Source organism: Pelobates fuscus, chromosome 3 (genome assembly GCF_036172605.1).
Source record: "Pelobates fuscus isolate aPelFus1 chromosome 3, aPelFus1.pri, whole genome shotgun sequence".
NCBI classification, from domain to species: Eukaryota; Metazoa; Chordata; class Amphibia; order Anura; family Pelobatidae; genus Pelobates; species Pelobates fuscus.
This window is the reverse complement of record NC_086319.1, coordinates 400,991,761-401,017,285: the sequence shown is the minus strand read 5'-3', so window position 1 is coordinate 401,017,285 and position 25,525 is coordinate 400,991,761. Positions and strand designations below refer to the sequence as shown.

Sequence of the window (25,525 nt, the reverse complement as noted above, 5' to 3'; positions counted from 1 at the left end):
CTAGTTCATCCTGATACGACTCTGCCTTTCTTGCTCGAGGTCGATGCTTCTGAGACAGGAGTTGGGGCTGTTCTGTCTCAAAGGTTAGGGGTGGATAAACCGTTACACTCTTGTGGTTTCTTCTCTAAAAAAATGTCTGGGCCTGAGAGCAGATATGACATCGGGGAGAGGGAACTGTTAGCTGTCATTAAGGCTTTAAAGGAGTGGAGACATTTACTGGAAGGGACACTACACCCTGTTACTATTCTTACGGATCATAAGAACTTGTCTTATATTGGGGAGGCTAAGCGCTTGTCCGCCAGGCAGGCTCGCTGGGCCTTGTTCCTCACTCACTTTAATTATGTACTTACGTACAGACCTGGTTCTAAGAACTCTAAAGCCGATGCTTTGTCTCGTCAATATGAACCATCCACTATAACTGAACCACTTCTGTCCTCCATAGTTCCTAAGGGGAATATCATCGCGAACACGAATCTCAGGATTCACTCTCCATTGCTTTCTGAGATCATGAAGTTTCAGCATTTGGCACCCAAACAGACTCCTGGGGATCGACACTTCGTTCCCGCCGCTCTCCAACTGGAGGTGCTACGCTGTCTCCATAACAGCAAGGTGGCGTGGCATCCTGGCATCCGCAAGACTTATGCGCTGGTCTCTAAAGATTTTTGGTGGCCTGACTTACGCAAGGATATTAAAGAATTAATCGGGGCATGTGAGGTTTGTACCAAGACCAAGCTACCCCATTCGCTTCCATGAGGATTTCTGCACCCTTTAGAGGTTCCTGAAAAGCCTTGGTCCTGCCTGGCAATGGACTTCATTGTTGATTTGCCTATCTCTAAAAAGCAGACTGTCATCCTCACTGTGGTAGACAGATTTACTAAAATGGCTCACTTCATTCCCTTACCTAAACTCCCATCTTCGCCCGAATTAGCGGAGATATTCGCCAGGGAGATTTTCCGTTTGCATGGGATACCTTCCCAAATTGTCTCTGACAGAGGCTCCCAATTTGTTTCCCGTTTTTGGAAATCATTCTGCTTCCAACTAGGCATCAAATTGAATTTCTCCTCTGCCTATCATCCTCAGTCCAATGGAGCTGCTGAACGCACTAACCAAAAAGTTGAACAATATTTACGTTGTTTCGTTTCAGAACACCAGGACGATTGGGTCGGTTTGATTCCTTGGGCGGAGTTTGCACATAACAATCTCATTTGTGATTCTACGCATTCTAGCCCTTTTTTCTTGAATTATGGCTTTCATCCTTCCATCCTTCCTTCGGAGTCTTCTTCTCAAGGGATACCGTCGGTGGATGTTCATGTTGCCAATTTAAGAAAGTTGTGGGATCAAACTCGACAAATCCTTCTGCACAATTCTACGCTGGTTAAAAAACACGCTGACAAACGTAGAAGGGCAGCACCGGTGTTTGTTCCAGGCGATAGAGTATGGTTAAGTACTAGAAACATTCGGTTAAAAGTGCCGTCCATGAAGTTTGCTCCTCGATATATTGGACCTTACAGGGTACTGTCTCAAATTAACCCAGTTGCGTATCGTTTGGCGTTGCCTAATGCCTTACGCATTCCTAATTCATTTCATGTTTCCTTGCTAAAACCATTACTATGTAACAGGTTCTCCTCCACGATCGCCCCTCCCCGCTCAGTTCAGGTGGAGGGTCAGGAGGAGTATGAGGTCAATTCCATCGTTGATTCTCGAATCTCCCGGGGGAAACTGCAATATCTGGTCGATTGGAAGGGTTATGGTCCTGAGGAGAGAAGTTGGGTACCTCAGGAGGAGGTGCATGCTCCCCGTCTCCGCAGGGCGTTTCACTCTCGATTCCCTCCTCGCCCTGGTGTATTCCGCCCGGTGGGCGTATCTGAAAGGGGGGGTACTGTCAGGGTACCTGTGGTCTCTACCTCTGAAAGAGGCAGAGACTTAGCTGTTCCTCCATCCAGACGGCCTGATGGCTCCCTTCCCCAAGGTCTATCCAGTCATGCAAGGCCGGCCGCGAGGGAGTGACTGCCTTTTACAGCATCTAGGCAGGAAGTTGTCATCAGGACACTCCTCCGGAACGACCTGTCACTCAATTGCTGCAGGACCAATCAGGACGCCTCGGAGGCGTGGTTACTGCTCTGAACAGGGTATTTAACAGAGCTTCTTTCATTAGCTCATTGCCCTGTCGTGGTTCTAGCTTGTTCTAGTCACTCAGTGCTTGTGTATTCTATTATCCCTTTTGGTTTTGACCCGGCTTGTTTACCTTACTCTGCTTATCTCTGTTACCCTTGATTCGGCTTGTCTCTCGCTTACCTGTCTTCTGTTACCCTCGACCTCGGCTTGTCTTTGACCATTCTATACTGTACTACTTACGTTAGTCCGACCATTCTAAGGTCCGGTATACGTATCTGGCTACTGTTTGTACTCTGCGTGTTGGATCCCTGTCCCGATCCTGACAACTGCACAGTCCTCACAGCGTATTAACCACCTCAGTGCCGGGGAATTTCACAGGCGTCTAGGTGTATACGATGAGCAGTATCACTGTAGCCGTTGGACTGCGCTACAGTGTATTACAAAGTTGCAGATTGCATCACATGGACCCAAAATGGCATGATTATCACTGTCTATGCCGTTTATGGTGATAATGTGTTGATCGAGGCTAACGTTGCAAATTATGTTACTGGCAGTTATGGGGCGATACTGCTACATGTTAACACTTGAATAGAGCTGATTCGTTATGTTTCTTTGTCGTATAGCAAAAAGAAGAAGAAACCAGGCTAAGAGTCCATATACGTTAGAGAATTAAACATCTCTCCTAATGGACGAACACTGTTCAAAGTCCGTCTATCTCAAGATGAAACATGCAACCAGAATGGCATTACACTACGCAGTCCTCTAGGAAAAAATCCAAAGATTTCTCGGATTCAACTAACACACAAACATATACGACTAATACCTTCTTCAACTGCCAAACAGCAGGATTAATCTATCTGTTAACCTGCAGCTGCAATCTGAAATATGTAGGTAAGACCTTCAGACCTTTTAAAAAACGAATTCTAGAGCATGTAAACTCTGTGAACCCCTCTAGACAACTCGATACGGTCATCTCTCGACACCTAAAATTGAGACACGATGGCTCAGCACAGGGCCTACGGTTCAATGGTATCGAAAAAATCAAATTAGGTCCTAGAAAGGGTGATATAGACATAAAATTACTTCAGCGGGAGAGCTATTGGATCTTCACACTGAAAACTTTATCCCCAAACGGACTAAATGAAGGCTTTTCTTATACTCCTTTTATTTGATATATATATTTAACCTGGAGCGGAGTAGCCTCTCCGGGCGACATGTTGAAAGTGCCTTTCATTCCAATTCTTGTCTATGTACCCCCTCTCTATGGTAGTACAGAACCTATCTCTTACTTCCATTTCGAGCACGCTTTACTACTAATATAGATTAGTACTAAAGAGTAATCTGTATATATTGTAAATTTGTAAATACATTAGTTATATGCTCTATCATAACCGCTGTGTCTCTAGGACCTATGTGTCCCTATACAGTACCACAATAACTCTCCATTTCCCTACAAATAGCTTTCTTCCATGACCATCCAATTCTATATATGCTCTTAGCAGCACTCCAAACCATTATCAGCATGAATATGTCAGTGATTATGAGGAATGCACTGTTATAACAGAGCAGTCTAAGTGTATGTACATATATGCTCGATCTTGGTTCAAAACAATACACACTGAACAACATGGTAAGCCATTAGAGGTTAAGATCGATATCACCTCTGATAAGTATTTTTATGGCCATGGGTTTCAAAAATAAAGAGCATTTTTTTAAAACCTAAGAATACAGTATACAGCAATCCCTTATTGAGTAGGACTGCATCAACAGTATATTCCTAACAGTATAGCAATTAAAAGATTGGTAATCGTATAGACAGTGTCTAAGTTCGAGTAAGACGTCCCTAGTAAGACTCCTATCTGTACTTAAGAGTCTGAGGCATCAGGTGACGATTCAGGAGACTTAAGACACCGACATAAATATGCAATGATAACCAGAATGCATACCCTCACCCTAGAGGACTGCGTAGTGTAATGCCATTCTGGTTGCATGTTACATCTTGAGATAGAGGGACTTTGAACAGTGTTCGTCCATTAGGAGAGATGTTTAATTCTCTAACGTATATGGACTGTTAGCCTGGTTTCTTCTTCTTTTTGCTATACGACAAAGAAACATAACGAATCAGCTCTATTCAAGTGTTAACATGTAGCAGTATCGCCCCATAACTGCCAGTAACATAATTTGCAATGTTAGCCTCGATCAACACATTATCACCATAAACGGCATAGACAGTGATAATCATGCCATTTTGGGTCCATGTGATGCAATCTGCAACTTTGTAATACACTGTAGCGCAGTCCAACGGCTACAGTGATACTGCTCCTCGTATACACCTAGACGCCTGTGAAATTCCCCGGCACTGAGGTGGTTAATACGCTGTGAGGACTGTGCAGTGTAATGCCGTTCTGGTTGCATGTTACATTTTGAGATAGAAAGACTTTGAACAGGGCTCGTCCAATAGGAGAGATGTCTAACTCTTCGATGTATATAGACTGTTAGCCTGGTTTCTTTCTATTATACAACAAGGAAACATAAAGAATCAGCTCTATTCAAATGCAAACATGTAGCAGTATCGTCCCATCACTGCCAAATAACATAATTTGCAACGTTAGCCCTGATCGGCACATACAGTGATAATCAAGCCGTTTTGGGTCCATGAGATGTGACCCGCAACTTCGCAATACACTGTAGCACAGTTCAACGGCTAAATTGATACTGCTCCTCGTATACACCTAGATGCCTGTGGAATTTCTCGGCACTGAGGTGGTTAATACGTTGTGATAACCATATGGAGTATAACACACATGATTGGATGGCTGAACCTGCTCATTAGCATACCACCACGTGGGGGAGTTTGGCGCCGGAATACTCAGAATACCGGCTTAACGATTGGACAATTCTCAGAGACACAGTTATCTGACTACATATAAAAGGAGACGAGGGACCAGTCTCCAGTCAGCCCCTGACGAAGGTGCATCTAAGCAAGCACCGAAACGCGCGTCGGGCTCTATGGGCTCATTTTCACTCACTATTTTTTCTCACTAGGGCTATCTATCACTATATGCAGGCAACCAACATTCTAAGTATGGTTCTGCACATAGAGTCACTCTAAACTATTTCTTTCACCTCCTTTTGCTGGGTCACAGTTATATATTGTAGTCTGTAGAGGATTTTTCCTCAAGTTACTATGGGGGAATCTTGATAAGCATGCAGTACACATCCCTGTAGATTTTGTAACTACTACGAGAGTAACGTTACCGGTACTTAGCAGCTATTTCTAGGGTTATATGAATACCTAGATACTAATGGTCAGTCTACAGTGGTGAGGCTGCATGCTACCCCTAACGCCGACACAGGCCTCTGATTTAACCAGTCACCTACAACCATACTACCATAGGTTTGGTGTACAGTAGTGTTAATCAGTAGCCATTCGGCGCTCACCATTACTCAGACTTTTTTAGTGACCTATTCCAGATACCTACGTCAGCCGCCTGACAGTCACCTATTCCACACGCTCTAGCCACTGGACTTGACCGTGTCAAATTGTCTAATAAAGTCAGTACCCAGCGGTGATCTCTTGAGCGAATAGGGACTAAGGTATTACTGGATCTATATGGAGGTGAGCCATTAAGGCTGGATTTCACTAGATTTGGTTAATATCTATTTATCTACTTAGTTCAGATTACTCAGTACCCATATTGTATGGTTATTTATTTATTTATTCATTTATTTATTTTTTCCAGTACTATACTCAGCCAGTCTGGATTACTCCAGCTTTTTGAGTACTTTTTTCTGTAAACATCTATATAAGCCTTGGTGCTCACCCCCAAACAAAGCCACCTGGCCAGGGCAGTGAATATTTAAAAGTTAAAACAAAATTCAGAGAGGAATCCTTATCTCAGAGAGAGCTGAGAGCATATAGTACATGTAACAAAAAAAAAATTACAACAAATCCCAAATAAGGCTTTCATTTATCAGTTACACTTGTGGAAGTAAAAATAAACCTTTAGCCATAACCATCAAGAGTGATGTTTGACTAACACAAAAAAAAGCTATGTTTCAGTTCACATGGACCCTTTCTCGAGATATAAGCACGTGGGTGAACGTTGACATCCATTGTGGGATCATTGGTCATTGGTCATGATGATGACGATGGACCAAATTATATTTAATTAATATCAATGGAGAATTCATTTTTTTTTTTTAATATCGATTCGGGTAGGGCTGTTTTTAGAGTAAATGGGTTAAGAAGAGAAAGACAATGGAGTGTTAACCGAGTGAATTAGGTTAATGTGAGAGAATGGAAACGTCTTGTAAAGAGAGAAAAGTTATAGTAAAGAGAATAAAAAAAGTGCTGATGAAGAAAACATCAAAGGAAAAGAGAGAATAATAATCTTATGAAAAAAAAAATATGGCTCTTCTAGGATGGTTTTAAAAGACCTTACTTTGCACAGTTTCTGTTTTATCATGATCTCCCCTTGACTTTATCATATCTTCTTTCTCAGTGAGTATTTAGAGCTAGGACATCCAACATCCCTTCAGAGCACGTCCAGAGGTGAAATCCCTCATCATTGCGTGTTTCAGGTACAGCTAGTAAATGGTCTATGCACCAGGCAAGTAAATAAACATCAAGATTCTTTTGTGTCCATTTGTGTGAAATAAAGGTTTATTGATACAGCCAGTTTACATAAAACAGAGGTCTTTGTGCCCATTTGTATCTGTGTGGAAGAGATACGAAAACAGTGCCAAAGCAGAGTCAATCCAGTCTTCAAATGCCAATAAGAGTCGTATCTTAGCAGCAATAGTTATTGAGATAATATAGTTGATGAAAAAAACCATAATGACATTGTATGACAATACGAACCTTATGTTCACTTTTGTTTATATTCTGCTTCATTTACCTTATCAAAAGCTGCTGAGATAGCTCAAACCTAATTTTATTCCCTCTCACTATATACATATCTTAGTAAAAATATAGATTGTGTAGCCTTAGAACACTAAAAGAATTCAAACTTTATAGCTTTTTAAAATATATATTTTTTATTTAGAGAGAAAAAGAAGAAGAGTATAAGATGTCGTAAACAATGAACTGTCATAAACTTTCCACAAATCAATAATAGTGAAAAGTAGCATTTATGATATTTGGATTCTCTTTTTTTTCTTTATAAAGTAATGGATAGGCGGACCATATTTCAAAAATACGGAGTGGGCTTTGAGAAGATTTATTAGAATTTAAACATAAACAATAACACAAAAAACAAACTGACACATTCTACAAGAGAAAACAGAAAATTCAGCAACTGGGGCCAAAAGTGTGAATTTATAAGTAAATTGTTGACACAGATGAAAGATTTCAGAATATGGTTAGTTTTATCTTCAGATTTTTGAATTAAATGAGAAGCACGGAAACTAATCAGTATGAAAAAGGTTATTATAATTTTATTTAGAATTATTAATTTAAAGTGCTAGAGTTTCGATATAGCTGCCACGGTAACCAAATTGTATTATGAGCAGAGAGGTTGCCTGTCAACTTTATAGATTTTGAATAGATGTAAATCTATGCATTTTATTTCAGAGTTTTGCTTTTCGCCATCAGATGTTCCTTTGAGTTCATGTCTGGTCGGAAAACTATAATGAAACATTTGGGGACAAACATACAGATCACTAAGGCCCAGCTGGAGGACTGGATGGCAAATATTTCCATGGCCACTGTGTATTTGCCACGAGTGCTGAGAGAAGCCGGGATATAGGACAGCCAGACACTGAGGAAGGCCAGCATGCTGAAGGTGATGAACTTGGCCTCGTTGAAGCTGTCAGGAAGTCTCCTGGCCAAGAAGGCGACAACAAAACTGATAGTGGCCAGAAGACCAAGATATCCCAACATGCACCAGAAGGCAGTGGGTGAACCTTCATTACACTCAATGACAATGATCCCCGGTTGTATTTGGGTGTTATACTGAGTAAAAGGAGGGAAAAGAGTAAGCCACATGATGCACAATATTAATTGTAGCAAGGAACATATGTTAACAAGTGTGTAAGACACCCAAGGCTTGGTCCATTTTTTTAAGCTGCTGCCTGGTTTTGTGGCCATAAAAGCAAAAACTACCATGATGGTTTTGGCCAAAATACAAGAGATACAGATGGTAAAGACCATGCCAAATGCAGCCTGTCGTAGCAGACACTTCTCAGGTTGAGGATAATCAATGAAAGCTAAAGAACTCAGAAAACAGAGGGACAAAGATATCAAGAGAATACAACTTAAAGCATAGTTATTGGCTCTGACAATTGGGGTATTCTTGTAATGAATAAAGAGAATAAAGATGGAGAATGGAATCGTAGAGGAACAGGCGCTGGTCATGGCCAGCGCCATCCCCAATGGTTCTTCATAGGAGAGATAGTCAATGGCTTTTGGGAGGCATTGATCCTTTCGGGCATTGGGCCACATATCCCAGGGACATTTCAAGCAGTCAATGGCATCTACAACACAAACACGTCAACGTTTAAACAGGGAAAAAGAGTTGTTGGTAATTTTAAGCTGACCTATAAAATAATTAAATGTAAGTATATATACTTAAACTGTTATAACAAAATGTTATTTTAACTATCCTAAAACATTGGTAGGAGTTTCTGAATTTATGAACCATCTAACTTTTTGATAAAGGACCATAGTACTTACAGTTTAATACACTTAATTTCGTTGCACATACCTTGGATATTAAATGGGAATATTTGAATCAGTTTGGTAGATCATGACACTCGCTATAATTCGTAAATGTCTACTGCAGCCCTGCAGAGTTAGCTCATTGCTCGAGAGAGTCAGCTGATTGCAAGGCTTAGCTCAAACAAAGAGCCTTCGGTTCACTGACTGATATAGTGAAAACATAAGCATTCAGATTAACATACAAACAACATCTATGTTAATCTGGTCCTGGCGTGATTGCAGGTTAGGCATTCTTTCTCTGATGCTATTTGTATGCATGAATGTTCATGGCATATCTCCTAGTGTCCCTATCTCAGAGGGATACCATAAATGTATTGAGAAATCAGTCTGTGTAAACAAGGTACTTTGTTCTTGTTCTAACTTACATTTAATGATTAGTAAGTCACCTCAAATTTCTCAGTACAGCCCAGTCCCTGGCCACACTCCCACTCACACCCTTAAAGTGAAAGGGTCTCTCTTTCTCCATTTGACATTTTGGGAGTCATGTCATAGGACCCCCTGATTTACATTGTATGTCATTCACTGTTTTATGAGTCTCACATATAATGCAGATCAAAGTGAAAGAAACCCTGGGCAATGTTGTATAGACAAATCCCAGCCCTAACTAACTTTAGTGAATATTAGTTTATGCAGAAATAAAAAAAAAATAGAAGTAATGTGGTGTATTTTATCTATGACTTGTTCCTGCTGCTTACCTGTTTGGTTGGAGATTTCACCTTGGGCACATGGGCTGCATTGAAAACAACACATTGGTTCACCTCTTCTGGCTACCTTCCTGAAACCAGGGGGACAGCTTTCACTGCAAATGGACACAGGGACCTAAAGGCAAATGCAACATGATTTACAAACTATTCATAGCCCCTCAGTAAATCACTGCTAAAAAAAAGTAAAAACGTAATCTCCTTTCAGCAATACATTCCATTTAAATAAACCGGACAGCCACCTTAAGTTGACCAAGTGAAGACGTGGGTGCAGAATGTGCATTCAGGGGGTAATATTTACATTTTGTCAGAAATTAATTCATTTGTACCTGTACAACAAGTTCTGCCATAAGCAATTCCTATTTTGGATCATGGGAATTCTGATCAATTTGACATTAGTTTTTTGTGTGAAATTTTGACAACAATTATATAACAAATGGGAATACCCTCAATCCTTGAAATAGCAGAACATGTACTGTGTAGCGCCTAAATGCCACATTCCATTGGATAGTGCTACAACCACATAAAGTGGTAAACCATCATCACCCTGAGGAGTGTCTAAGATCTCATTGGGGAGAGGAAAAATGGACTTCATGGACAACACACACTAAACACAAATACACACACCAGTCAAGCCATAAGACTTGCTTTTCCCACATAAATCTCACTTTAACAGTGCTCTCACTGATGCAAGGGATTCTGGGTAGGCGTATGCAAATGAGTTCAACCAGGCCCGGACTGGCCATCGGGCACACCGGGCAAATGCCCGGTGGGCTGCGATGGCCGTGGGGCCGAGGCCGGCAGGGGAAGGTCCCAGGACTTCCCCTGCTGGTTTATGCAGGGCCGGCACTATCCGAGCGCCGGCCCTGCTGTATTCCATGTCGGGCCGGTGGGGAGATCAAAGATCTCCCTCACCGGCCCACATGCTATCCAATGCGGCCGCCGGCGGGGAGAGAGAGGGAGGGAGACAGCCTGCACGGAGAGAGGACCCGGCGGAGCTTTAACTTGCAGCTCCGCCGGGTTCCTCTCGCGAGATCCGGAGCGTTGCCATGGCAACAACCGGATCTCGCGAGAGTGAGCTCTAGCCCGCAGGCTAGAGTTCACTCACCACGAGGACCACCAGGGAACACTGCCACTCTGCCTCCCAGTCCCAGGAACCAGTCCCCCCCTCCCAGGCTAAAGGTAATAAGGGAGGGGGGGGGACATAATGCCTGTTATTTTATTTGTTTACCCCCCCTACACACAAAATCCATTCTAACATTTATACATCAATCACACCCATCACACTCAGCACTCTCACACCCATCACACTCAGCACTCTCACACCCATCACACTCAGCACTCTCACACCCATCACACTCAGCACTCTCACACCCATCACACTCAGCACTCTCACCCCCAGCACTCTCACCCCCAGCACTCTCACCCCCAGCACTCTCACCCACAGCATACACAGCACTCTCACACCCATCACACTCAGCACTCTCACCCACATCATACACAGCACTCTCACCCACATCATACACAGCACTCTCACCCACATCATACACAGCACTCTCACCCACATCATACACAGCACTCTCACCCACATCACACACAGCACTCTCACCCACATCACACACAGCACTCTCACCCACATCACACACAGCACTCTCACCCACATCACACACAGCACTCTCACACCCATCACACACAGCACACTCACACCCATCACACTCAGCACTCTTACACTCAGCACTCTCACCCCCATCACACTCAGCACTCTCACCCACATCACACACAGCACTCTCACCCACATCACACACAGCATTCTCACACCCATCACACACAGCACTCTCACCCACATCACACACAGCACTCTCACACCCATCACACACAGCACTCTCACACCCATTACACACAGCACTCACACCCATCACACTCAGCACTCTTACACTCAGCACTCTCACCCACATAACACACAGCGCTCTCACACCCATCACATTCAGCACTCTCACCCACATCACACACAGTACTCTTACACACATCACACTCAGCACTCGCACATTCAGCACTCTCACACACAGCACTATCACACACGGCACTCTCACACCCATCACACACAGCACTCTCACACCCATCACACACACAGCACTCACACCCATCACACTCAGCACTCACTCAGCACTCTCACCCACATAACACACAGCACTCTCACAACTATCACACACAGCATTCTCACACACAGCACTCTCACACACAGCACTCTCACACACAGCACTCTCTAACCCATCACACACAGCACTCTCACACCCATCACACAAAGCATTCTCACACACAGCACTCTCTAACCCATCACACACAGCACTCTCTAACCCATCACACACAGCACTCTCTAACCCATCACACACAGCACTCTCTAACCCATCACACACAGCACTCTCACACACATCGTACACAGTACTCTTACACACATCACACTCAGCACTCTCACACACAGCACTCTCACACCCATCATACACAGCACTATCATACACAGCACTATCATACACAGCACTCTCACACACATTACAAACAGCACTGTCACACACAGCACTCTCACACACCATATTCTTACACACATCACACACAGCATTCTCACACACACCACTTACCACACCCTCACATACCACTTACCGCACCCTCACATACCGCACCCTCACACACAGCACCCCTCACACACAGCATCCATCACGCACACATACTGCACCCCTCACATACACACAGAACCCCCCCCAACACACTGCACCACACACATACACAATAGTTCCAAACACACACATATATATATACATACACACACACACACACACACACACACAGCACCCCTCACACATACTGCACCCCTAAACACATTACATTCCAGACACACACTAGATCCCTTACCCAACTCTGGATCATCTACACACATATAAACACTAGATCCCTATATACACTCTGAATCCGTTATAAACACACACTCACTAGATTTCCTACACATTCTGGGTCCTTCAAACACACACTAGACTCCTATACATACACACACACTACACTCTTAACATATACACTCTGAATCCCCTATACACACACACACACACACACACACACACACACACACACACACACACTAGATTCCTTGTAAGCAAACACATACTACACCCCTAAACACACACTTTCTACAAACACTACATCACCTATACACATACTCTATAGCCTGTTTGCACACATGCTACATTCCCTTTACATACATTCTCTACAGCCCCTAGCCACATATGCATCACATTACACCACAGGCACAACATGTCTAAAACTAACCTTATTACACAATACCACACCACAATCAGCTCACTCTACACACACGCAATACCACAAGCAGACTCCAAACACATGCACAATACTCTTTCCTGGCATTTTTGTCTCCTGGTATCCAGTTATAGAGACACCAGAGACAAGTTGCAAGGAAACACAGTGCAAGCATGTTATTAAATTTGCTTGCACTGTGCAGAACAAATACAGTTTTTTTTTTTCTCATGCTAGAGCTCTTCAGCAGAGCTCTGCGCATGGTCTGCCCTGGAAGAGCATTGAACCAACATGCTCACTTTGAGAGGGGGCGTGCTTGTCATTAGTGATGACAAAACACACCTCCTCTGACCCGCCCCCTTCTTAGTGGGCCGCTGGGATAAAAAAATGCCCGGGCCGAATTTTTCTCCCAGTCCGGCCCTGAGTTCAACAAAGAACCACTTTTTTTGCCTCATAATTCCACTTCATACATGGATGTGTCTGCTGTATACAACAGCTTTGAAACACAACTCAGGGAGAGGAGCAAAGCTCATGGACAGCTGTTTCGTTGTTAATCATCAACATGAGGTTGGTTACTGGCTTGTTATGGAGCCAGTATAACACAAGTCATGGGGCATGTGCATGTGACATGCTATGGATTAAAGACTTTACTATGGATTCCCATGCAGATGAAGTACACTTACAGGAGTGTACACATTCACACTCTCTGAGGGGCAGATATGAGTCTATAACTTTCTGACACTATGTATAGAGGGGACATATATAACATACCTCAACAGCGGAACTACCACTGATGCATCTGTACCTTTTGACCATGCCATTACAATCATCTCTCACCTTCTGCCCACCTGTTGGCCACCTGACCAAGCTTGTGTTAATGCTAAACATGTCTTCAGATGATGCCGCAGTGTCATATCTCCCCACCTTCATATGTTTAATCGCACCCTCGGTAGTCTGGTGCCAGTTCACTATGTCATATATAGCTGGTGGGTCTCCATTCTCATCAAAAAACACTTCTCTTTTGTCGCTGAGTTCCACTTGTACTTTCTTAAAATAGTACAAGAGCTGCAGAGTAAGGATTAAACATTATTTCCTGGAATTTAAGCAATAATAAATAATGCATTCTCAATGAATTAATCATCCATATACTAGGAAAGCAATTTAAATTAAAGGTTGAATCCTTTCACCATGACCACGTCAGCTTTTTGGAAGTGATCATGGTGAAGGCAAACTGTTTTTGCAACCTTTCAAAATTGAAATGATGCCTAAAGAGAGAAATCTGTGAATTTGTACTGGAGTGTAGAACTCTGTAACGCACTGTCTAATGTGAGTACTGTGCAAAAAAATAAAAAAAAATAGCCCTTCCTCAACATGCATTGCGTCCTGGTGGTGGATGTAATGAGCTTCTTCTCTTACAGTCAGTGATGTGAGTGCACCTGCAAGGACAAGCTTGTAGGCTCAGTGTAAAATTATTCCCTCACTCCCGAATTCCAGCCCTCCTATCACTCCATGCCTCCCTATATTGGAGCTAATTGTTCTCTGGGCAGCCCTCTGTCCATCTTTCCCCTTTTCGGTTCTTAGTTTTTAGCCCTTCCTCAACATGCATTGCGTCCTGGTGGTGGATGTAATGAGCTTCTTCTCTTGCAGTCAGTGATGTGAGTGCACCTACAAGGACAAGCTTGTAGGCTCAGTGTAAAATTATTCCCTCACTCCCGAATTCCAGCCCTCCTATCACTCCATGCCTCCCTTTATTGGAGCTAATTGTTCTCTGAGCAACCCTCTGTCCATCCTTCCCCCTTTCGGTTCTTAGTTTTTAGGGGTCATCTAATGGCTAGATGATCTTAGGGAGCACACACTCCACAGTCATGCATGGTGTAGCATTCACTGCTTGTGATAGAGAAACATTGGATTCAATGCTTCTCTAACAGAAGACAGATGATTGGTGGAACACTAGCCACGCATGCACCCAAGATGCATTCCTGAGTCACTGCACTTCGGCACAGCACAACACATCACTCACGATGCACTAAGGGAATCCTCCTTCCTCTTTTCACAATTTTGGTTATGATTTTACATTAATTTTCGTTACCATATCTCTAAAATTACTCTCTCTGGAGTCTAACTTCATATGACAGGATAACAGCATTTAGTTTAATGACCTAGCTTAGAACACCCACGAAGGTGTTTACTAGCAGAAGTATGGGAATTAGCAATAGAACAGGAGACAGTTTCTTTTCTCTATATTAGACTCAATGTCACTTTTTACTTTAACTCCGCTGTCTCTCCCTGTCTATTAGACATTTTCTATCTTTGTCTATTTTTCTCCCTGATTAGCATTTGGTCCAACATCCTTCAAGATTTCACACTGTGTGTACATATTGAATGTTATATCTCTTAACTGATTTATCACACAGAGATACTTTAAGGAATTGCGCTGTTTACCTCTACCTATAAACTCCCTTGGTAATAGCACTCAGAATAATGGATTCGTTTTTGGCACCAAGGGCAGATTGTATAGGCAATTAGAGGAATCAGAGAGCTTTATTGTTGATACACAGTTGCCACTGTATCTCTTTTCCTTTAATAGGTCAATAAAGTCTTTATGTTCTCAGTGGATTTAGAGATACTTTTTACGCACTGTATCAATTATATTTAGCATTGCTCGGTCAACTGTCCTCATCTACCTACTTTTTCCTGTCTACTAGGCTCTAGATTCTAAGATTTATTAGGCACAATATCTATGTGTACCTTCAATTTGTATCTTTACCGGCTTGCTTGGTAGTTCCCCCCTCCCTTTTAAAGGGGAAATATCCGAGCATATTGTGTGTGTTTTCTTATCTTTACAATTAAAGGGTTCATGCCCATACTGGGTGGAGCTGGTACCACCCACTCTGACCGATTTTTTTTTTCCTAGTCATAGATCTGACGTTTTGTTAATCTAGGACTAAGGAGGAAATATATTTTCTTTTTATATTTGAATGCATCATGTATCTCTGTGATATAGGACATATTGCATGCATTTTGGGGGATTTAGCCAACCTCCCCTAACTGGAAGGTTGGCTAAATCAAACTTTAATGTGTAATGTAGTGCAGTAAATAATAAAAATAGTGCTAATTCAGTTTTTTACCTCCCATGGATGGAAATTTGATATATTTGAACATTTGTCACTGGAAAGTTGTCCAGTTGAGTCTTTGCATTGCATTAGGTTGTGCAGAGCTTTTGCTATTACATGGACTGCAACATAGACATTATAAGATACTCTTAGACTGGATACATCATTATAGTTATTCTGTATACTGAACAAACTTTCATCTCCTGTACACAAAGATCCAGAATACTTAGACAAGTCTGTAACGTTCTTCTCATTCAGAAACTTGCATCCAAAAGCTTCCTCCCAGAAGATCTTGGCCCATGTTAACCCAGGTGTACTGAAGGGATGAATACTACTGGCAAATTCTTGAAACCCTTGAATAGTCGAGCTATGATACGCAAAACCCACAGTACCGGTGAGAATAGAAAAGTATTTCTCCACTGATAAAACATTTGAGATAGACCATGCTTCACTGGCAACAAAGAGTTTCCCGGTTACGCTCTGCCTTAGCATCTCCTCCAGAATAGGGATCATATAGATGTCCGTAGAGACAGCTACTATGACCTTGGCAGTTGATTCTTTAATGACCTTTACTATACTTTTGAATTCAGTAAAGAATTGACCAATCATGAAAAATTGTGTAAAGGCCACACATGCTCCAGCGTTCATAATTTCTTGTTTGATAACCTGGACACCTTGATGACCATAATCATTGTCAGCAGCTATGAGCCCAATCCAGGTCCACTGGTAACGTAACACTAGTTGTGACAGACCAACAGACTGGAATTTGTCACTTGGTACAGTTCTGAAGAAGGAAGGGAACTGTGTTCTATCACTCAATAGAGGACTTGTTGAGAAATAACTGACCTGTTAGGTGGAAAATACAGTTTAGTTAGTGAAAACTCAGGTTATTACTATTTTGCCATGTAATAATACACAAACACACTGGGAAGACAATATTTTTTTTTTTTTGCATTCTTAAATCTTTACTGAAATATTAAAAATATATAAATACAATTAGCTGTACAATAATGCACTAAAAATGAAGAAGACATTGTTAACCAGCATTTTAACCCCTTAAGGACCAAACTTCTGGAATAAAAGGGAATCATGACGTGTCACACATGTCATGTGTCCTTAAGGGGTTAAATATGTTTCTAGAATTACATGCAGGTGATACATTTTGCTAATAGTAATATAATATGTCTACAAAACTGAAATACAAATCTCCACCAATATGTTGTCTGAGGAGGAGTTTAATACACATTTTTTGTCTCAGCACATCACCCTTACTTGTGGATATCGGTACAGTCCCAGTAGATGAGCCATCAGTATGGAGTATGTAGAAGCTGAGTGGCCGATGACTGCAGCAACAGGTGGATAGTCACGGCAGCAGTAATTGGGTATAGCCTGATTGTTACCCGTCAACATCCAGAAGGTTCCCACAACCTCCCCATGCAACACTGCGCAGGAGTCATAGGCATAAAAACCTAGAGTTACATTGGGGAGAAGGTCTGGGTTTCTGTTGATTTCCTCCACGGTGAATCTCAAGGCCTGGAATTGTTGGTATTGCTCTAAAAGAAATCTGAGAAGTAATGAAATGATATTTAACAAAATTCAACTTGCAAAACATACAGTGTTCTATTAAACAGTCACTGACAATATCACAGGTCTAGCATTAATCACACTGGACCAGAGCTGGATTTTCCATTAGGCAAAGTAGGCACCTGTCTACAGGTGCATGTCTACAGGTGTAACCATTTCCTTATTTCCAAATCTAAGCACTCAAATCCCAAAGCTGAAAAAAACCTCTTTAGCTTGATCCTAGATTTAACTCCTCTTGAAAACAAAACACCCAATGTACCTCAACACTAAATTTAACCCCACTCTTACCCTAAACCCAATCATCTTTAACACCTTTCATTACACAAATTTAGCCCCTTTCAAGCTTTTAATCCATTTAACATCCTTTATAATCTAAATGTGGGATTAACCCCTCTCTAACCTTAAACCAATTGATACCAATCACTTCTAACATTATCTTAGGCCCCGGGGAGATAGCGCAGCTAAGCGGACAAGGGCACATGTAGGAGTATGGGGATAGATGCATGGGATTGGTTGGGAAAGAGTGTGTGGTTAGTGTGGGCGTTCTGTGTAAGTTAGTGTGGGGGAGGTCTTACCTCAGTGCCACTTGGAATTCGGGCCAGCAAACAGCTTCCCTCCCGCCCACCCTTTTAGTATATTTAGTAACAGCTAGCCGGGAGTGTGTCATTGCCAATTGAGTTTGAGGGGTTACGTTTAAGTATATGGAATGAGATGAACAAGTTTTTTAAGGTCTCAACCTCCCCTGCTTCAAAGGGTTAACATTAGGTTGCCTGAGGTGTCGTGCCCATCGAGCGTGGATAAGGTCGGCTGATGGCAGGCATTGGAAAGATATGATTTTTATGACGAGGGGGGAGGTGAGAGGAAGTGGTGATTAGGAACCACTCCATGTTTATTGGCAAGGACGGTTGGGTCACTGTATAACACTATGGGTGGAGTTATATATGTATATATGTTAATTTATGCTTATTTATGTCTAACGTTTTTGGTTACAGAAAAAGAAGAGATTTAATAAATAAAGTTATGGATGTGCTATGCAGTAATTTAGTTTGTGATAATAAATGCTGTGGTCTGTTTTATCCATACTAAGTGGTCGGTCGTTACTGGGGGGTTGAATGGGGTTAGTTTTTGTTCTAGGCTGCATCGCGATTCCCCACTACGTACATACATGACCCTGCATGTATTTAAACAGTATTCACTATACTCACAGATTCAAAAACAAGACCTTAAAAGCTGGAATATGCATATTAATATGCAGAGGCATGCCATTATCAAATATGAACATATATTTTTATGACTGCGATGTCCAGTTAATAGAATGATTAAACTCACTTTTTCTACTTTTTCGTGTGTGCGTGTGTGAGTGCGTGCGTGCGTGTAATGCCTTTAGAATTCTGGACCTACAGACACCCATCATAAATGTAAGATGCTTGAACACTGAACACAGAACAAACCTTGTCAGAAAAGCAATATCCAAAAAAGATATATACCTAGACATTTGTACTGAGTAATAAACAATCCCATATGAATAATAATCCTGATTACAGTTGTATGTTCAACCCCTTAAGGCTGGAGGCAATTGTCCAAGTTCTAAACCAAAACAAATCCTAGAATTTGAGCAACATGTTTGTTCATAATTTTCCTCTTTCAGAACAAAGAGGGCTTTTGTTTCATATCAAATATGTATATATGAAATAGTATTCAATAAAAATAAAATAACATTTCCCAATTTTAGCATGGTTATTTTTCTTCAGAATGTGGAATTCCTATTGCCTGATTCTTGGGAAATATAGTTCCGGGCACCAGGCCGGCATGATTCTCTCTGCCTTTAGCCCTGCCATGGGCAAGTGGCAGGGCTACTACAGTGAGCATGTGGACTTGCAGTCCTAGGGGCTGACGGAGTGCTTGAAACCAGGCCAGCATTATTTTGTAGCATGGATCAAGCTGCTGTCCCTTCACTGGGCACAGCATCAGGTTCCACTTCATGGAGGCTTTGTAGAAGGGGTGGAACATATTACATTTCTTCTCAATTACTGTCTATAGTCCAGGAGTCACATAGCAGGAGGAGCAATATAATAGTTGGGGGCAGGCACACTAATTGGTGAGTTAGAGCAAGGAAACTAATTGGTGAGTTAAGGATGAGACACTAATGATGTGGGCTAGGGACATGGACATTAGTGAAAGGGATAGGGCAAATACAGAATTGGGGGATTGGAGGGAGAGACAAACTGGGGCACATATATACAATAAAAAAATGTGCAATATACTATGGTGCTATACCATTTAATTGCATATAATCCCCACTGTGAAATTCAATCACATAAATTCACCATAAAGATCTACACGGTACAGAATAAAAAAGTGGACAATCAGTGTTAAAACTTTCAATGAGTGAATGAAAGGTTGACAATATACACCATAAAGAGTCCCAATATTTATAAACACAGGTAAAAAATATATAGAAAATAAAGGTTAAAATTATGTAAATAAGCAGAAAAATAAATTTACAAAAAATAACATTATAAACATAAATTTCATTAAAACTTAGAAAAAAAGCACATGCATAATACTAAATACAAGAAAAAGGGACATTACATTTAGTTGTGAATCTCAAAATCTATATTGAACACTTGAGGGTTAAAGTCTCCATTTCAAAGATCCACCCACATTACACATTAAATCATATTTAAAGGGACACTTTAGTGACCAGAACAACAGCTTATTGAATTTGTTCTAGTGAGTAGAATCATTACCTTCAGGCTTTTTGCTGTAAACACGGTCTTTTCTGAGAAAATGCCGTGTTTACATTACAGCCTAGTGATTACATCACTGGCCACTCCTCAGATGGCTGTTAGAGATCCTTCCTGGGTCATGGCTGCCTAAAATGCATCCATACATTCAGTATCTCCTCCCTCTGCATGCAGACACTAAACTTTCCTCATAGAGATTCATTGATTCAATTAATCTCTATGAGGAGATGCTGATTGGCCAGGCCTGTGTTTGAATCATGCTGTCTCATCCTCCTCGTCAGTCTCAGCCAATCCTATGGGGAAGCATTGTGATTGGATCAGGCTACCACTTCTGATGATGTCAGCAGACTGTTTGTTTTTCTGAGTCTAACAGCATGCAGAGTTACAGCTTCTGACTACTGGCTTGAATACAGTAAGATTTTTACTATATTTATGAAGGCATGAGGGGTCCAGGGGGGCTAGATGGTGGTGTTAACACTATAGGGTCTGGAATACATGTTTGTGTACCTGACCCTATAGTGATTCTTTACTTTATTCAGGTGGTCCCCACTCCTTGTGGACTTTTCTACTGTATGCATAAAAAAAAATATTAAAAGATACTTATTATTCCCATTATGGGCACGACCAAAGTGAGCAGATACAGAGTGGTTTGTGACTTTATATTTAATATTTCTAATATGCTCACTTATCCTAACCTTAAGTGGCCTCGTAGTTCTACCTATATATTGTAAGCCACAATCACATGTTAGAAGATAAATCCTATTACTGGTGTCACAAGAGATAAAATGTTTGATGTCATAACGTTTAGTTGTACTTTTAGAAGTAAATGTATTTGTTTTCTTCTTTTCAACATTGGCTTCTCTACAGGCTTGACATTGACCACAGTTAAAAAGCAAACAAAAACCTTTTAATTCTTTATTTTTTTATTTGTCTCTTTTAAAATACAGCTGTTAGTTAAAATCGGCTTAAAATGTATTGCTCCCCTATAGGCTATTTTTGGTTTATTGCCAGTATATTTCCTAAAATTCTAATTTTGTCTTAAAACTCCAGTGGCCACTAGATCTGAGGAGTGGCCACTGGAGGTGTCCTTAGGCTGTAATGTACACACTGAATTTTCTCTGAAAAGACAGTGTTTACAGCAAAAAGCCTGCAGGGACATGCTATACTCACAGAACAACTTAATTCGGCTCTATACTATACATTAGGCTGAATACTGTACATTAAGCGGTATTTGTTCTGGTGACTATAGTGTCATTTTAAGCCACAATATAATCATTTAGCATTGTCTCACGAACATTGCCCCCATGTACTGGTTTTCCATTTTTTGCAAAGTCACAGGGCCAAGTATATTACCTGCCATTTTCATACCTGGAAATTTCACAAATGTTTTTTTGAGACGAGCACCATATAGTTGATATTGTTTTCTTTGTATTTTTTCACAGACATAAATAACATTCTCAAAAGAAAGTGCATAATCCGGATATGTGTTAGTGTAGTAAATGCCCCAACATTTGTACTAAGGATTGCAATATAACAATACCCCCATATACTGGATTTATAGATTAGTTTTTTTTTGAGAAGTCACAAGGCCAAATATATTACATGCCTTTCCCGGCCTATGTCACCTAGAAGACAGTATGGCAGCCTGGTAAAGAAAACATCCACCATTATGGCCTACCATATGCAAAAGTAGACAACCCGCGATATTTAAAATGTTGTATTTTGAGTTTTTTAATGTAGCTGCCTTATCACAAATGCTGGCCACAGGTTGTAGTATTATCTAAATCCTACGCTGACCTAAATGCTTCCTTTGTGACCATTTCTATCGTAAAAATCATGCTGGTCATTGACTGTAATTTCTCCGTAATGTGTCAAGGTTTTGTTTAGCTGAAAAGAGCATCCATACATCCCCAAGAGTGGGCATGCAGTCACAATGGATGTGTGTATGCCTCATGTTTTTCTTTTATATCAAGTACCCATGTAAAGTATACAGAAAGATCTATCCTTAATGGGTCCAAGTTCAATGGTCCATAACGTGTTAATATGGATAAAACAATAGGATTTCTAGTGCTAGTTTGGTATGAGTGTGGCAGCTTGTACTTCCCAAACCAGAGACTCTTCTTTCTGGCTGAAAAATAGTTCTAGGGGATGCAGGAAACAGTATCCTCAATCCATGTAATGTTGAGGTAGTATGAAAGAAAAGAGGATAAAAATGGAATATAGTGTAGTATCATTGGAAACTGATGAGAAAAATAAAAGGAGTAACTCTTGCAATTTCCTGGACCTTATGACCAGCTCCAGATGTATGCACTTGGGCGGTATAACCCCCGCCTGTGGATATGTTAATGGCCAGGCTTTTCTTTCCTAGTACTTCAACATTACATGGATTTGAGGATACTTTGAAGGCGATGCTTCCCCGCATCCCCTTTCATAAAATATTAATGTATAGATTAAATTTATGCTGCTGACACTTGGGGAAATAACATCACATGTCTGGGTATATAGGGGGGGAAAGTATAAATCATAAATTACTAGCCTAGTTAGAACTCGGTTTGATTAAGGTGATCTAAGAGTCATGATATGTGACATAAGTGGCTCAACATTTTAGGTGATGCTTGTGATTTTTGCCATTTAACTGTGTACCAGAGACAACCTCAGGCCGGATATTTTTTTATAGAAATTGTCCTTGGGATCAGGGGTTTTGCAAAAAGTATTAAAAAAATTAATAACAAAAATTTATCTTATAAATGTTGTTGCTGTACAGAGAAACTAGTCAACAATTGGGGGGTCATCTGGGATTGGAACACCATGGAGCAGGTAGCAAAAAAAACAGGTCGCAAGAGTATTCTGAGAACGGACAGCAACTGAAATAGCCTGCCCTTCGGTGGCTCCCCGCTCAGAACAAGCTCAAGCTGGTTTTAGCTCATCTTGTGCCATTACAGAGAAAACATCTCTGAAACATATCAGACTGGTCCCACCCATACGGGCAGTCCAGATCCGAAATGCCAGCAAGTTCCACCTGCACGAGAGACACAGCAACCCCAGACGATCGTTTTAGCCTTATAAGACACGGAGCAGGTAGTTTAACATGTCTCTACTTGACCGTGGTCACTAAATGGGAGCCAGAAAGATAGAAAGACACAATAAGGCAGAACAAGGGAATAAATGACTAGATTATTCAACAAACCTGTCCTTGGGGTAACCCAACCAACGGTACACCTGGAGGTAAACAGAAAATTAATGCCTCTAAACACTGGCGCATCCAGGTCCACCACTGGCCCAGATCATCAAGAGGGATTTGAGTCTATTGGGGCAGCGGTACCATGAAGGGGGTGAGTATCAGGGGGATACCTCTGAACTCTGGGACCATTGAGTTATCACTTTCCTCTTGAGCCCCACCTGCCCTGTACATGTATTGGTAAAGTATTGGTAAAGTATATGTTATGTAAATTGAGTTATGCTATTTATTGAGTTATGCTATTTATTTCAGACCATTCCAGATAAAAATAACAACAAGTTGTATACGTAGCTTCTGTAAAGGACCAAATCTACTGCCCACTGATGTTCAGTCCAGATGGATGAATCTTCCCATTCTGCAATAAATAAGTTGGCACAGCTATGGGCAAACTTGGTCCCCATAGCATTTCCTTTTGTTTGTAAAAATAAGGAATCATAAAACCAAAGTAATTATTAAATTTTACTTTGATAATGACATATATTTGTTTTTATAAATCTTCATAAATGATCTGCATCCTATGTCATGAGGAACAATTACAGTATGTATAGGGACTGAACATTACTGGTGACTAAAATAAAGTTAGGATCCCAGGTAACTAAAATATCCAATAGCTCTGGTTCCGGTAAATGTATCTCTTTTTCATTACCTTTCATTTGTAGCATATACTACACTAAATATAGAGTTCCCTCCTATTGTCCTCTTATTTCTCGTTACATATTTCATCAAAGGTCACATCAAGGTGCCACTCCCAACTCCTTCATCATATTGCTTTCTGACAAGAGAAACTCCGGCTTGGGTTGCCATCTTTTATCAACTAGTTCTCTTTTTAACACTGAACCTTATCTTGGTGTGTTCTTATCCCCCGTGTTTTGAAACTGCCAAGGGAATAGCTCATGTGATCTATAATTTGCTTAAACAGAATGTTTAGTTCCTATAATACTCAGAAGAAAGAATATTTTTTTCCTGTCACTCCGTGCATTATATTTTATTGTAGTTGCAATATTCTAATAACACACTTTTACCATAATTTAAAGCTATTTAGTTTGTGGAATATAATAAAACATTACCTTGTGCAATTATCTGGAGGGGGCTTCTTCTGGAAGGTAATCTCTGGGTAATATTTATCAACATGAAGGGGAATCACGGCCCCTATCAGGATGTCTCCATCTACTAAGATACCATTAATGCTGGAAGCAGCCATGTTTCCATCAGAATACGAGGAGGGCATGTGGTACATTAAAACAAGGTACCACAATATTCTGTACAAATAGGATGTTGTCTGCCTGTGCACAGAAATGGGCAATTGTGTGAAAACATGGAAATGTATTTATCAACACTTACAGGTGCTATAAGCATAAAGGTTGTTATTTTCTGTGCTGACTATCTGCATATAATGTACTATTCCTGTACTGGCCATCTACACATAGTGTACTATTCCTGTACTGGCCATCTACACATAGTGTACTATTCCTATACTGACCATCTACAGAGGCGGCTCTAGACTTTATGAGGCCTTAGGCGAAACACAAACATGAGGCCCCACTAACAAAAAAGTGTCACATATACACATTGATGCACTGTCTACCTGTGTATGTGCCTGAGAGTGTGTCTGACAGAGAGTATCCTTGTGTGTGCGAATGTATGTCTCTGTGAGCATGTTTGCGTTTTTGTCTGAGACCCTATGTGTATGGGGTAGCTGATGGTGAGAGGGAGCGGGGGGTGTGATGGTGAGAGGGAGCGGGGGGTGTGATGGTGAGAGGGAGCGGGGGGTGTGATGGTGAGAGGGAGCGGGGAGTGTGATGGTGAGAGGGAGCGGGGGGGGTGATGGTGAGAGGGAGCGGGGGGGGTGATGGTGAGAGGGAGCAGGGGGGTGATGGTGAAAGGGAGCAGGGGGGTGATGGTGAAAGGGAGCAGGGGGGTGATGGTAATGTGAGAGGGAGCGGGGGGTGATGGTAATGTGAGAGGGAGTAATGTGAGAGTGAGAGGGGGTAATGCGAGAGTGAGAGGGG

General features: G+C 41.4%; 1 protein-coding gene across 1 annotated transcript; it reads right to left on the bottom strand.

Annotated features, from left to right (window-relative positions):
* Positions 1-7,681: 7,681 nt before the first annotated feature.
* LOC134601926 (extracellular calcium-sensing receptor-like) lies at positions 7,682-24,730 on the bottom strand. The gene is made up of 6 exons (XM_063446432.1): positions 24,584-24,730; positions 17,220-17,511; positions 15,963-16,793; positions 13,672-13,899; positions 9,532-9,655; positions 7,682-8,592 (listed from the first exon to the last, which is right to left on the bottom strand). Exons 1-6 carry the CDS (start codon positions 24,715-24,717, stop codon positions 7,682-7,684), a joined length of 2,520 nt encoding a protein of 839 aa, XP_063302502.1. The 5' UTR covers positions 24,718-24,730.
* Between the last annotated feature and the right edge of the window lie 795 nt (positions 24,731-25,525).

Bases quoted from the DNA above. Each gene is read 5' to 3' on its own strand.
- LOC134601926 (XM_063446432.1), bottom strand. From the start codon at position 24,717: ATGGCTGCTTCCAGCATTAATGGTATCTTAGTAGATGGAGACATCCTG. The intron at 16,794-17,219 runs GTAAGGGTGATG...TCCACCTAACAG, and splicing joins GACTGTACCGATATCCACAA to GTCAGTTATTTCTCAACAAG. The intron at 13,900-15,962 runs GTAAAAAACTGA...CTTACTCTGCAG, and splicing joins CAAATTTCCATCCATGGGAG to CTCTTGTACTATTTTAAGAA.